This window comes from Nicotiana tomentosiformis, chromosome 7 (assembly GCF_000390325.3).
Source record: "Nicotiana tomentosiformis chromosome 7, ASM39032v3, whole genome shotgun sequence".
Lineage (NCBI taxonomy): Eukaryota > Viridiplantae > Streptophyta > Magnoliopsida > Solanales > Solanaceae > Nicotiana > Nicotiana tomentosiformis.
This window is the reverse complement of record NC_090818.1, coordinates 39,926,819-39,940,364: the sequence shown is the minus strand read 5'-3', so window position 1 is coordinate 39,940,364 and position 13,546 is coordinate 39,926,819. Positions and strand designations below refer to the sequence as shown.

The following is a 13,546-nucleotide window of genomic DNA, read 5'->3' as shown; positions in this document are numbered from 1 at the left end:
AGGGGTAAGGTTTGCGTACATACTACCCTCCCCAAACCTCACGGTGTGGGATAACACTGGAGATGTTGTTCTTCTTTTTTCCAAGACTTTACATATTTTTGGTACAAATGTTAATGTTCTAAAATGACAAATACAATGAGTTGATAATTTGAAGACACAATGATAACACATAGGAATGATTATAAAAGTTGAGCGGAGTGAAAAAATTTACACCGTGATAAACTCTAAAAACCAATGATGGATACGAGATTAAATTTACAGGATGAGATATCTCAACCATCAATTGCAATCATCACTACAATAATCCAGGTGACTAACGAATAAAACCCCAATTTGCCGTTGAATTTGTGTAAGAATTTAGGTTTGGGGACTTAATTTAGAGACTACTATTTTCTCCCTTATTTCCCCCCTTAGGTAATTGTGTCGTTATGGAAACATAAACTCATATAGTACAATTTGCTATTATCTCTAGTTTAACGAAGAAACATTGCAGGACAGAACTTGACTTTGCAAAGAATTTCAAGTGAATTTGTCAAGTAGTCTCGTTATCTTACCTAAGTTCATGACTTTGGAGTTTGGACCACCCTATAATTTTCGACCTTTGGACCCATTGAACATCATCTGTAGCTTGCATAGCACATGGTTCTTTCATTTTTGGTTCTTATCATTTTCAAGAACAAATTGCCTACTTGACCAATTAAGGCACAGTGATTTGGAAAAATGATAAGGTTGAGGTGGTGTAAATGTATTATTATGTTATCTCTAATAAATCCTCCTTGAACGTGGCCAGTTCATGGATTCATGAATGACTGATCCAGCTGCCAAAGGGCCAAAATTACCATATCTTTAACTTGGATTCCAATTGTGTAAAATCAATCTTTTACTTTCCTCAATAGTTTGACTAAATAGGGAAATGTTGTCTTCTGTCAGTAAATCTATTGTAAATTACCACGGATGGGACCTACTACATTTTTCACCTGGCCTTTTGTGCTTAGAGGAAAATGGACATTTTCGTTATTAAATGGCATTGTGATATCAAATTGGAGGACAGAGCACATGGGGAGTAAAAGTCGACAGGGACGAGGTGAAACAGAAAACTCCAAGAGTGCACGTGACTAGTGGAGTCCTTAAAACATGTACCTATAAAGAGTCCGTAATCAAATGTCCGACCCACGCGTCCTTTATATTCGTGTATACTAATCGCCCCCATCGTCAACTTATTGTAGTGTTTTAAAAGGCGTTGAGGCAAGGCAAGCCATTTTACATACGACTCATCTAGGCTTAAGTCCCGAGTCACGGGCGTAAGCCCCATAAGTATTTAATTTTTAATATTTTATAAAATAATATAATTATAGTAAATATTTATAAACAGGTAAAATTGTATAAAAATTAAAAAAAACTATATATATATATATATATATATATATATATATATATATATGTGTGTGTGTGTGTGTGTGTGCGCGCGCGCGCGCGCGCGTCATCCCCATAAAACACTAGTCAAAAGAATCTATTATACTCTACTTACAAGCATAAGTAACTTGAGTCTAAAAGAATAAAATTTTCTACATGGAGAAACAAAAAAGATGACTAACCTGCAATTTGAACTTTGAATATGTTGCTATAGAGAATGGAGTTCTCTTTGTATTTGTAAAAAAAAAATTGAATATTTGTTGCTTTTGGGAGATATTAGCAGACTAGCGGACAAGATCAAGAATTGGGAAAGATCATGAATTAGGACTTCAATCAATAAAAAGGTCTTGACTTTTAAATTTAATACATTTCAGTTCTTTTTTAAAACTTTTGAATAATTACCAAGTTGACTTTTGAAAATTTGGGTATTATATGAAGGACTTATTCAACAAATTTTATTTTAATTTGAAAAAATCTCTAGGGCTTACGCCTGACTAAAAAAAGTGCCTCAAACGCCCGAGCGTATGCCCCCGAATGCCCGGACACACGTTCCGAATTGCCAGGCGTACGATTCTTGAGATTATCGTTCCACACCATCGACTCAAACGTTTTTGGTGTGTCTCGCCTGGGGATCGCCCCGAAAATATCTTTTAAAACACTGATTCGTTGGAAGTACGGATACTCTCAAGGCGAAGGTGGGAAATTTTTTTTGTTTAGCCGCATTTCTAATCTTAAGCTAGATGCTTCCACGCACATCATAGAAAACTGCGCAGTAGTAGCGCGTGAACTTTAAAAAAGTTTGTTAAAAGACGTACTACTAATGTACTAAAATCCACTATTATCATAACCCTAAAAAGCCTTAAATTATTTGCTTATGTGGCATACCTCTGTTTGCTGAGTTTGCTGATGTGGTTCTATGGACCATTCGAAATCAGTAAAATAAACAGTTATATACATGAATAATGCAAAAGAATTCTACTCTTAACTTGTTATAATGGAGAACCTGCTTTGTTTTTCAGCATACTGATCCTATTTATCGTATTGAATAGTTACAAATAATCATTTTACAAAAGATCTGATAGTGTAAATGAACTTATCATGTTACTGTAGAAGAGTAATATATAGATACACAACTTGTAAATTATGTACTTGTAAAAAAATGATTATGCAAATGCTTTACTTGATGTTAGGGTTTTATGTAGAGGGGTGGAGAATAAGGGCTGATGATAGTGTGTTTAGTTAAAGTCAGTCAAGGTTACTTGAAAAGAAGGGCTTTGACCAACATTTATATCAGAAAGGGACAAAAGAACCATTGAAGGAGTAATAAAGAAAGCTTATATATATAGTGATTATAATTATAAGTGAAAAGTAGAAGGATTATAGTTGGGTTATCAATTTGCATTATCGTTGCACTTGCACATGCCTACCAGATAAAGTGGTCCAGTGAAGTGAACCTCCGATTTAGTGAAGTGATAGTGACTGTTTTGTCTTTGGGATTTCCTATGAAGTTTAATTTTCAAAGTCTAAGGTCCAACCTTAAACCCCTTAATCAGTTCATCATCAACAAAAAGAAACCTGTAAACAAAATCCTTAAGAGAATATATTTAAATAAAAATTGAGTAAAAAATGAACTTTTAACAGCTTATTATTAGTTTCATCACATTTAATTTTGCCTCTTCCTTGAAGGTAAATTGGTTATTAATAAACTTCTATGCAATGGGAGGGGCCATAATTCACGTGTAATTGGTCGAAGTTAAATTGTGCCATGCAAACATTGGCAACCTTACATCACCCTTTTCAGAAAATGGATATAACAAGACCATCTTCTCATCTCTGAACAGTTGATGTGCAAACTCAACACTTTCCCCTCTCCTCCCGGCAGGACCAAATCTGTCAATTTGTGCGTGGACAATATAATATGTGGTTACAATATTGGTTATACTGAATTGATGAGTCTAGTACTAATAGCATGATAAGAAAATGGGCATTGAGCTTAATTCAACATCAAAAGTTAACTCATGAAGTAAGAATTGTCCAAGACCATATGAAAAGACCTTTTCATTTCTAAATAGCCAATGTTTGAACTCAATGTTAGAACATGTGCAGCGGAAGCAAGCATAAACATATGTATCATAAACATGTAATCTAGACAATGATTTAATTATAGAGATTAGAATCACTAACTTATCGAAATTGTTGCACAACTCGTTCACAAGGCAAAAAGGATTGCAGTCTTCTGCTATGCTCCCAATAAGCCTTAGACGAAAATACTTGTGTGGAAAAATATTACTACTCTGAAGAGTAAGTTATTAGTTGAACCTAGTCTTCTATTTGTAGCACACGAAATTAGGCCAAAAAACTGCCCAAAAAAGGTGTAGGATTCTACGAAGGTAGTAGAATCCTAGTCCAACTCAAATAAAGAATTTTTCTCCCAAGTAACTTTCTTCCCAAGTCTGTCAAGATTTTACTAGGTATAGCGGAGACCACAAAAATAATAAGAGGCTACCAATTATAGTATTAATTCAAAATTTGGATGAATTAATCTTACTATAATTAATCACAGTTTATTTCATTATAAAACTACAATTGAACTCCTCAATGTGAATTTTGAAATTCACCAACACTTATTTTAACTCCCCATGTTAAGATTAGACATACCAGTTAATTAAACTAAATTACTCATAATTAATTTAATCAACTAATTAAATCTTTTATAATTTCGCTTAAACTATTTCACGTGACAGATACAAAATTCATCGGTCGGGCTTTCATATGAAAATTTATAAGCTTACATTAAGGGGTATTATCAAACTCAAGATCGAGTCATGGATTCTATCAACTAATTATCACTTCACAAATGCCATTCGTTATTGTCCAATCTATTAGGCATACACTAACTCAAAATAGAGTTCTACCTTTTAATAAATCAAATCAATAAACAAATCACATTGATCATAATAACTATATCAAGATTAGGAGTATAAGTTCATTTAATGAATCAGAGAAATATTTTATATATTCAGCACAAAAATATCTTTTCTCTACTTGGTATGTTCAATATACACTAAGTATAGTAGCACAAGAAAATGGAGTAAAACTACTCTCATAATCAAGATAAATTATACTTTAATCTTGTGCTACAGTCATCAAGATATTTTGCCCTACAATATCTTCGTTTGTGAACATAATTTATTAATTATGAGAACCGACAATCTAATCTTTTGTGTATGAGCTAAGACTCCATACACTAAATCGTCTACTACATAATTAAAGGACACACATGTAACAAATGATCTATTTAAAATAATACTTTATTGAATTGTATAAATCAAATAAACAATTATTCCATAAAAAATAAAACATCATACTATAGCTAAACCGCATGGATAATAGTATATCCCAACGATCTCCCACTTAGACTCATAACCATGCGTCTTCAACTCTAATACCCATTCCTTCTACATGCTTGTCAAAAGTCTTCTGTGGCAAGCTCTTTGTAAACGGGTCTGCCAAATTATTTTCTGACGCAATCTTCAACACATTTACATCACCTCTCTAAGTTATGCCCCGAATTCAATGATGTTTAGGCTCAATATGCTTACCCCTTTATGGCTTCGTGGTTCCTTCGAGTTTGCAACTGCATCACTATTATCACAATAAAGCAAAATTGGTGCTTGAACCGAAAGAACTACGTTAAGCTCTTTCAGAAAGTTTCCGAGCCAAATAGCCTCTTAGCTGTCTCAGAGGCAGCCATATATTCGGCTTCCATGGTGGAATCAGCAACACATGATTGCTTGATACTCCTCCACCTTATGGCTCCACTTCTTAAAGTAAAAACATATCCTGAGGTAGATATTCTAGAATCCATATCTGACTGGAAATCTAAATCAGTATAGCCAATGGGTGCAAGATCGCCTGAGTGATAAACCAGTATATAATTCCTAGTCCTTTTTAAGTACTTGATTATATGTCTAACGGCAGTCCAATATTCTCATCAAGAATTAGACTGAAATCTATTAACCATGCCAACAACAAGCAGATATCAGGTCTAGTGCATAGCATAGCATATATGAGATTCCCTGCAGCAGAAGTATAACGGACTGCCTTCATATTTTCTATATCATTAGTCATTTTTGGGGACTGATTCTTTGATAGAGAGATTTCATGTCTAAAAGGATGAAAACCCTTATTGGAATCATGCATGCTAAACCTGATGAGAATAGTATCAATATAAAATGCTTGGAATAAGTCTAATATCATTTGCTTGCAATTTCGCATAATCTTGATCCCAAGGATATGTGCCGCTTGTCCTAAGTCCTTCATATAAAAAAGCGAGGACAACCACTCCTTTACTAAATCCAACATGCTCACATTATTTCCTATGAGCAAGATATCATCTACGTACAAAACCAAGAATGCAACTTTATCTCCATCCCACTTCTTATAGATACAAGACTCGTTTTCACATTGATCAAAGCCAAAAGTTTTAATCGATGTGTCAAAACAAGTATTCCATGCTCTAGAAGCCTGTTTTAATCCATAAATGGATTTCTTTAGTTTACACAACATGTGCTCATTGCCACTTTTTATGAAACGATTTATTTGTGCCATGTAGATGCACTCATCAAGACTTCCATTAAGAAAAGTCGTCTTGATATCCATTTGTCAAATATCATAATCGTAATGAGCAACTATGGATAAGAGAATCCTAATGGATTTAATCATGATCACAGGAAAAAAATCTTCCTCATAATTGATCCCTTCATTTTGAGTAAACCCTTTTGCAACAAGCCTAGCTTTAAAAGTTTGAACTTTTCCATCCACTCCTCTCTTTTTCTTATAGATCCATCTACAACCAATGTGGTTGACTCCAGTAGGTGATTCTACAAGGTCCCAAACTTGATTGGAGTACATGGACTCCATTTCAGATTTCATAAAAATAATCTATTTTTCTGCGTTCGGTATCCTCTAGTGCTTCGTTGTAATTAAAAGGTTCTGTGTTAGGCTCCTAAGGGATTCTATTATAAGATTCTCCAAAGAGCGCAGACCGTAGATGTTTTTTAATAATCCTCCCACTACGACTAGTCACTATATGTGCAGTTTGATCTTGTTGTTGAACCGCAACATCATTTTCTGAAACTGAAGCCTCAATGTTATCCTCCACACCTTGAGGTGCTAGGATATCATTAACTTCTTCCTCAAGTGCAAGTTGCACAATAATTTTAGGTTGCTCAACAATTTTAGGTTGCTCAACATTACTCCCACTACTTTGGGGTAGTGAGATGTCAAGCAATTGCTCTTATGCGTTCTGCTGCCTATTGACATTTTCCCACTATGATAATGCAGTGGTATGTCAATATTGGTTTCCGTGATACGTTCCAGAGATGAGTTATTAGTTACTCCATTGTTTAATTCCTGTAAAACTAGAATACTTCTAGGAATATGGCTCATTAAATAGTTCTCTTCTAAAATTTGGCATTTGTCGAAATAATTACTTTCTTTTCTTTGGAACAATAAAATAAATCACATTTAGTTCACTTTGGGTATCCAGTAAAAATGCACACTTATGTCCTCGATTCTAATTTATCCGATTTTCCATTCAGCACATGTGTTGGACAACCCCAAACCCGAATGTGTTGCGAACTGGGATTGCGCCAAGTCCACAATTCTGCTGGAGTTGAATGTACTGACTTTAAAGGAACCAAATTCAGAATATAATTTGTTGTTTCTAAAGCATATCCCCAAAAGGAAGAAGGCAAATCAGAATAACTTAACATTGATCTAACCATTTTCATAAGTGTCCTATTTCTTCTTTCTGCCACACCATTTTGTTATGGTATTTTCGGGGCAGATAATTGAGATGTAATTCCACAATCTGATAAGTATTTAATGAATTCTGCAGAAAGGTATTCAGCACCACGATCAGATCGCAATGATTTGATACGTTTATCATGTCGTTTCTCCGTTTCTGTCTTAAATTCTTTAAATTTCTCAAAGCATTCAGACTTACAGCGCAACAGATAATGTATCCATATTTCGAGTAATCATATGTGAAAGTCACAAAGTACTCAAAATCACCTCTTCCTTGTATATTCATAGGACACAAATCTCAATGAATTAATTCCAACTTATCATTGGCTCTATTTCCTTTTGAGGAGAAATGTTTCTTGGTCAATTTTCCTTCTAAATAGGATTCGCATGTTAGTAGTGCCTCCACTTTTAATGAACTTAAAGGTCCATCTGAAACCAACCTCGAAATCCTATTTAGATTTATATGGCCTAGACGTAAGTGCCACAAATAAGTTTGACTCAATTGAGAAATATGTTTCTTTTATGTGGCAGATTATTGTTATTTAATTCTTTTGGTTATAGCACACGAGGAGATATATCAAGTATAAAGATCATGTACTCTAGCAGCAATGTAGATAAAATATTTATTAAGCTTAATAACAATAGAGTAATTAGTAAAATAAATATTATAAGCAGCATCCATTAGTTTCAAAACCGAAATCAAATTCCTTCTAATGGAAGGTACATAGAGAACAACTTTCAAAACTAAAATTCTATCAATACTAAACGAAACTCTAATATTTCCTAATGCTAAAGCTGGTGTTGGCTCGTCATTGGCTTGAAAAACGCAAACTTCATTCTCATTTAGCCGTTGTGTTTCTTGAAACCCCTGCAAAGTAATGCAGATATGATTAGTGGCTTCTGAATCTACACACCAAAACATGGTAGAGACATTGTCACGACCTAAAATCCGACTAGTCGTGATGGTACCTAACCCAATCCGCTAGGTAAGCCAATTAACCACTAATCAATTCCAATAATAATTAATAAAGTAATTAAGTAAAAAAATATCTGAATCTAATACATTCCCCAAGAACTGGTAGTACAAATCATGAGCTTCTAAGAATAGAGTTTACAAAGAGAAAATGAAATAAATACATAGTCTGTTTGAATAGTACATAAACAGAGTTTTTATAGATCTAAAGCTACTACGAACAAGAGACAGCTACAGCCGGGACACATGTACATCTTCAATCCAGCTCTCATCGAACACAGCAACATCAACAGCCAATATCTGCACGCAAGGTGCAGAAGTGTAGTATGAGTATAACCGACCCCATGTACTCAATAAGTAACAAACCTAACCTTAGGTTGAAAGTAGTGACGAGCTAACAGAAAGGTCGGGTCCAACACCAATATTCAACAACAGTTCATAACACCACAGTACCATAACAAAAGAAGAATTTCAGAAATAAAAGGCTCGGTTCGTTCACAGTTCCAGAAAAATTGGCATTTCTTTTCAGGTATCTTAGTGAAAATCCAAATCTTTTACCGAAAAGCCAATATACGAGTAAGTTTTAAAAACTGTTATTTTTCCCAAAACTCCTTTCAACAAATAGTAAGATGTTTTATTTTCAAATTGCATGAGGAAAGTACTTCTCTATGCCTACATGTCAAGATACAAGTAAAATCATAAATGTCCCCAAAACTGGGTAGCAGAAGGAAATGCACCTTTATGTATGTATCTCAAGTACGCATGTCAAATGCAATGCATCTCGATGATGAGGTCATGTAATTACACTCTCAGAGTACTCAATCTCATTGTCTCGTATTCTCTCTCGCTATGCTCAATACACTCAATCACTCAGCGTTGTACAATACCCGCTGCGGCATGCAACTCGATCCCTATTTATAGTCGACTGCGCTCACTGGGGGTGTGTAGACTCCTGGAGGGGCTCCTTTCAGCCCAAGCGCTATATCGCTACGGCGTACAGCCCGATCCCATGATATATAAATAGCCCTAAGGCTCGTTGCGGCGTGCAACCCGATCCATATATATATACAGCCCTAAGGCTCGTTGCGGAGTGCAACCCTATCCCATAATGTAATCAATATATCATATTGCGGCGTGCAACCCGATCCCAAATTATCACTCTCACTCAGGCACTCGGCCTCACTCAGTCATCAATCTCTCCAGTCTCACTCACGGGCTCACAATGTCATGAAACTAGCCCGACAACAATGATATGATGTATCAATAAATAATAACTGAGACTTAGATATGGCATGAATGCGTGGATATAACTGAGTATGAAATATTGGCACACAAATACAACCCTGCATTCGCAGAACCCCATCTTCCCCCACAGCAACCTGTTTGGCATCACCGTGCCGCACCATCTCCTTAAGGATAAGTAAATGAGGATCATCATACTCCCTCTCTCTGATGCGCTCATATAAAGAAGACCGAGCGACTGTGCAATCTAGAACCAGACTGGGTTCTAAAACGTCTAACCTCACAAACTGATTAGCCAAAGTCTGAACATCTGCAGCTAATGGCCTCTCACCAACCGGAATATACGCAAGACTGATCATACTCATAGCCTTTCTACTCAAAGTATCGGCCACCACATTGTCCTTTCTCGGGTGATACAAAATGGTGATATCATAGTCTTTCAATAACTCCAACCATCTTCTCTGTCTCAAATTAAGATCTTTTTATTTGAACAGATACTGAAGGCTACGATGATCAGTAAATACCTCACACGAGATACCGTAGAGGTAATGCCTCCAAATCTTCAGCGCATGAACAATGGCTACCAATTCTAAGTCATAAACAGGATAATTCTTCTCGTGAACTTTCAACTGCCATGACGCATATGAAATCAGTGAGGTGACAGAAAGAAACGACCACTATGGGTCCAAACAGTATCGGCATAATGATAAACATGATATCTAGCATGATTGACAGCTTAACTACTTTATCACATAGTGAAAATACGGATATCAACAAAGTAGGACCACTATACAGTGCCATGGAAACAACAGAGTCCCAATTCACATGGTGCACCCCACACGCCCGTCACCTAGCATGTGTGTCACCTCAATACCAATCACATAACACATAGTTCGGGGTTTCATACCCTCAGCACTAAATTAGAAGAGTTACTTATCTCAAATAATCTAATTCCAACACCGAGCAAGCCAAGCGATGCTCCAAAATTCCATCCCGCGCGTTCCGACCTCCGAACGGCTCGAAACTAACCAAAAACAACTCAAATACATCAAACAATGCTAAAGGAACCAATCGCAATCGAAAAAGATCAAATCTTGAATCAAAAGCCCACAATCGGCCAAAATCCCAACCAGGGCCTGCACCTCGGAACCCAACAAAATTTACAAAATCCAACAACCCATTCAATTACGAGTCCAACCATACTAGTTTCACTCAAATCCTACTCCAATTCGATGTTCAAAACTCAAAAATTCATATTATGAAACTTTAGGCCAAAACCCCTAATTTCCTCTTTAAAATTCACAATCCAATCACCAAAAACGAAGGTAGATTCATGAAATATAACCAAAACCAAGCAGAGAACACTTATCAAAATTCATATGCTGAAAATTTCTTCAAGAATCATCTCACTCCGAGCTCCATAGATCCCAAAATCCAAAAATGTTTGAAACCTTCAAAATAGAATACTTTATAATCTGCACATGCCTCCTCTTTCGCGAACGCGAGAAAACCATCGCGTTCGCGATGAACAAAATGCACACTGCCACAAAAGACTCTACGTGTTCGCGATGCAACCCACGCGAACACGATGAACACTGCTTCCAAAGCTTCGCGAATGCGACTAACCTTACGCGATCGCATTGAAGAACGCTCAAATTCCCAGCTTCTAACCTCAACACTACACGAACGCGAAGAGGACTTGCCCCAACTCTACGCGAACGCGAGACATACTTCGCGATCGCGAAGAACAATTTGTTGCTGCCATCCAAATGCACTACGCGTTCGCGACACTTGCCATGCCAACGCGATGAAGAACTTAGATACCAGAAAACAGCAGAACACATCAATACCAAAATGAAGAAAAATGATCCGAAATCAATTCGAACCACGCCCGAGCTCCTCGAGACCCCATCCAAACATACCAAAAAATCCCACAACATAACACGGACCTACTCGAGGCCTCAAAATACACAAAACAATATCGGAACGATGAATCACACCTCAATTCGGATTCAATGAACTTTGAAACTTCAACTTCCATAATTGATGCCGAAACCTATCAAATCATCTCCGATTGACCTCAAATTTTTCACACAAGTCACATTCAACATTACCGACCTGCTCCAACTTCCGAAATCAGAATTCGACCCCGATATCAAAAAGTTCACTCCCGGTCAAACTTTCTAAAATTTTAACTTTCACCATTTCAAGCCAAATTCAACCACGGACCTCTAAATCACAATCCGGATGCACTCCTAAGTCCAAAATCACCCAACGGAGCTAACGGAACCATAAAAATTCCAATCCGATGTCAAATGCTAAAAAATCAAACTTGGTCAACTCTCCCAATTTAAAACTTCAACAATGAAATCCATTCTTCCAATTCGATTTCGAAATACCTGAAACCAAAATCGACGATTCACACAAGTCAAAATATATCATACGGATCTACTCATGCCCGTAAGCTACCGAGCGAAGTGCAAATGTTCAAAATAACCGGTTGGGTCGTTACAGACATCCGCTAAACAAATTTCAACTACATTTAAATTAGAATTACCTTGCTTATTCAACTTGGCCAGATAGGCAGAACATTGCTTTTTGTGATTCCCAGGTTGCTTGCAGTGATAGAACTTTCCTTTAGGCTGTTTCATACCAGCAGTCACACCTCAAGATGCCAAAAACCTTGTGAGCCTTCTTCTTTTTCTTATCGCCTCTAGGCTTAAAAACCGAAGCTTTCTTAACATTCAGTGCCACAAACGGAGCTTGCTATTTGATAATAGATTCTACCACTTGTACCTCATTAAAAAATTTTATTAGTGATAAATCCATTTGTTCTTATTATAGTTCAAGCGAAATTGTTGAAAACTATCAGGCAGAGTCTGCAGGACCATCTCAACATGAGATTCCTTATTAATCACAGCTCCAAAGACCTCCGGTTCATTCAGAAGACCCATCATTTTCAGAACATGGTCCCTAATCGATGATCCTTCAGCCATCTTGGCATTCACAAGGGCTTTTATGGCTGTCTTCTTAGCCGCATAGTATTGCTCTCTGAACATCTCTTTGAGACTTTCAAGCATGTCATAAGCAGACCCCATAGACTGATGCTGATGTTGCAAAACATTCGCCATAGAGACAAGAATGTAACATCGCGCCATCGCATCAGCCTTACCCATTTGTCATAGGCCTAAACCTGATCATCAATATTATCTTCATCAAATTTTTCTGGGCACTCAGTTATTACGAATTTGTACCCTTCAGCAGTTAGGTCAATATCAAGGTTCCTTTTTCAGTCAACATAATTCGGTCCTTCTAACTTGTTTTTGGTTCAAAATTGAAGAAAATAGGTTGAATGAAGACATGGTTAATCTGAGAGATATTCACATTAAATAGATTATTAGTTATGCAATAAGAATAATAAAATTCAAAATAACACATCACACATATAACCATGCTCATTGAAAAACTAGATTCGATAGGAAAACTTAACTATTCATGCAAAATATATGAATAATGTCAGATATTCACCCCATAAATTAAAACATGAACAACATATACGGAGAGTAACCCGTCAATTTAAGAAAGATAAATATCACTTTTATAATCCCTAGTTTCATTGAATCAACATGCAACTCAGTTGGATAGTTAATACAAGTTATCAAATAACTAGAGACAAAACATAGTAATTATCCATAATGAATCTATCCGATGTGAAAGAAGACCTATGTCAACATATAAACTCATTATATTGCTGTAAAACAAGAATAGAAAGCATAGGAATTGAACCCTACCATCACTGTTTTCGAAAAAAATTATTAAAGAAAAATTTCCAGAAAATATAAAATAGCCAAAAACTCATCGATGAACCTACCAAATTTGAGGTCAATCGGAATTCGACAAAAAATTAGAATTTCAAAATCATGACCAATTGGCAAAAATCGATTTTTAGCGTTTTAAGGTTCTAAATATTTTGACTCGTTCATATCACATATCAAACTGATTTATGTTAATCTATGATTTCAGAACTCAAAATATTACTTAGAACATTCCCGGTTTTTTGAGAAAACAACATTGTTTTCATAGAATAACTACAATAAACATGTATAA

The 13,546-nt window shown here is 36.1% G+C and overlaps 1 protein-coding gene across 1 annotated transcript; it reads right to left on the bottom strand.

The window, feature by feature from the left end:
* Positions 1-12,252: 12,252 nt before the first annotated feature.
* LOC138895511 (uncharacterized) lies at positions 12,253-12,615 on the bottom strand. Its single transcript, XM_070180203.1, has one exon. The coding sequence runs from the start codon at positions 12,613-12,615 to the stop codon at positions 12,253-12,255; it is 363 nt and encodes a 120-aa protein (XP_070036304.1).
* Between the last annotated feature and the right edge of the window lie 931 nt (positions 12,616-13,546).

What these genes read in the sequence shown, in the direction of transcription:
- LOC138895511 (XM_070180203.1), bottom strand. Translation starts at nt 12,615, where the DNA reads ATGGGTAAGGCTGATGCGATGGCGCGATGTTACATTCTTGTCTCTATG.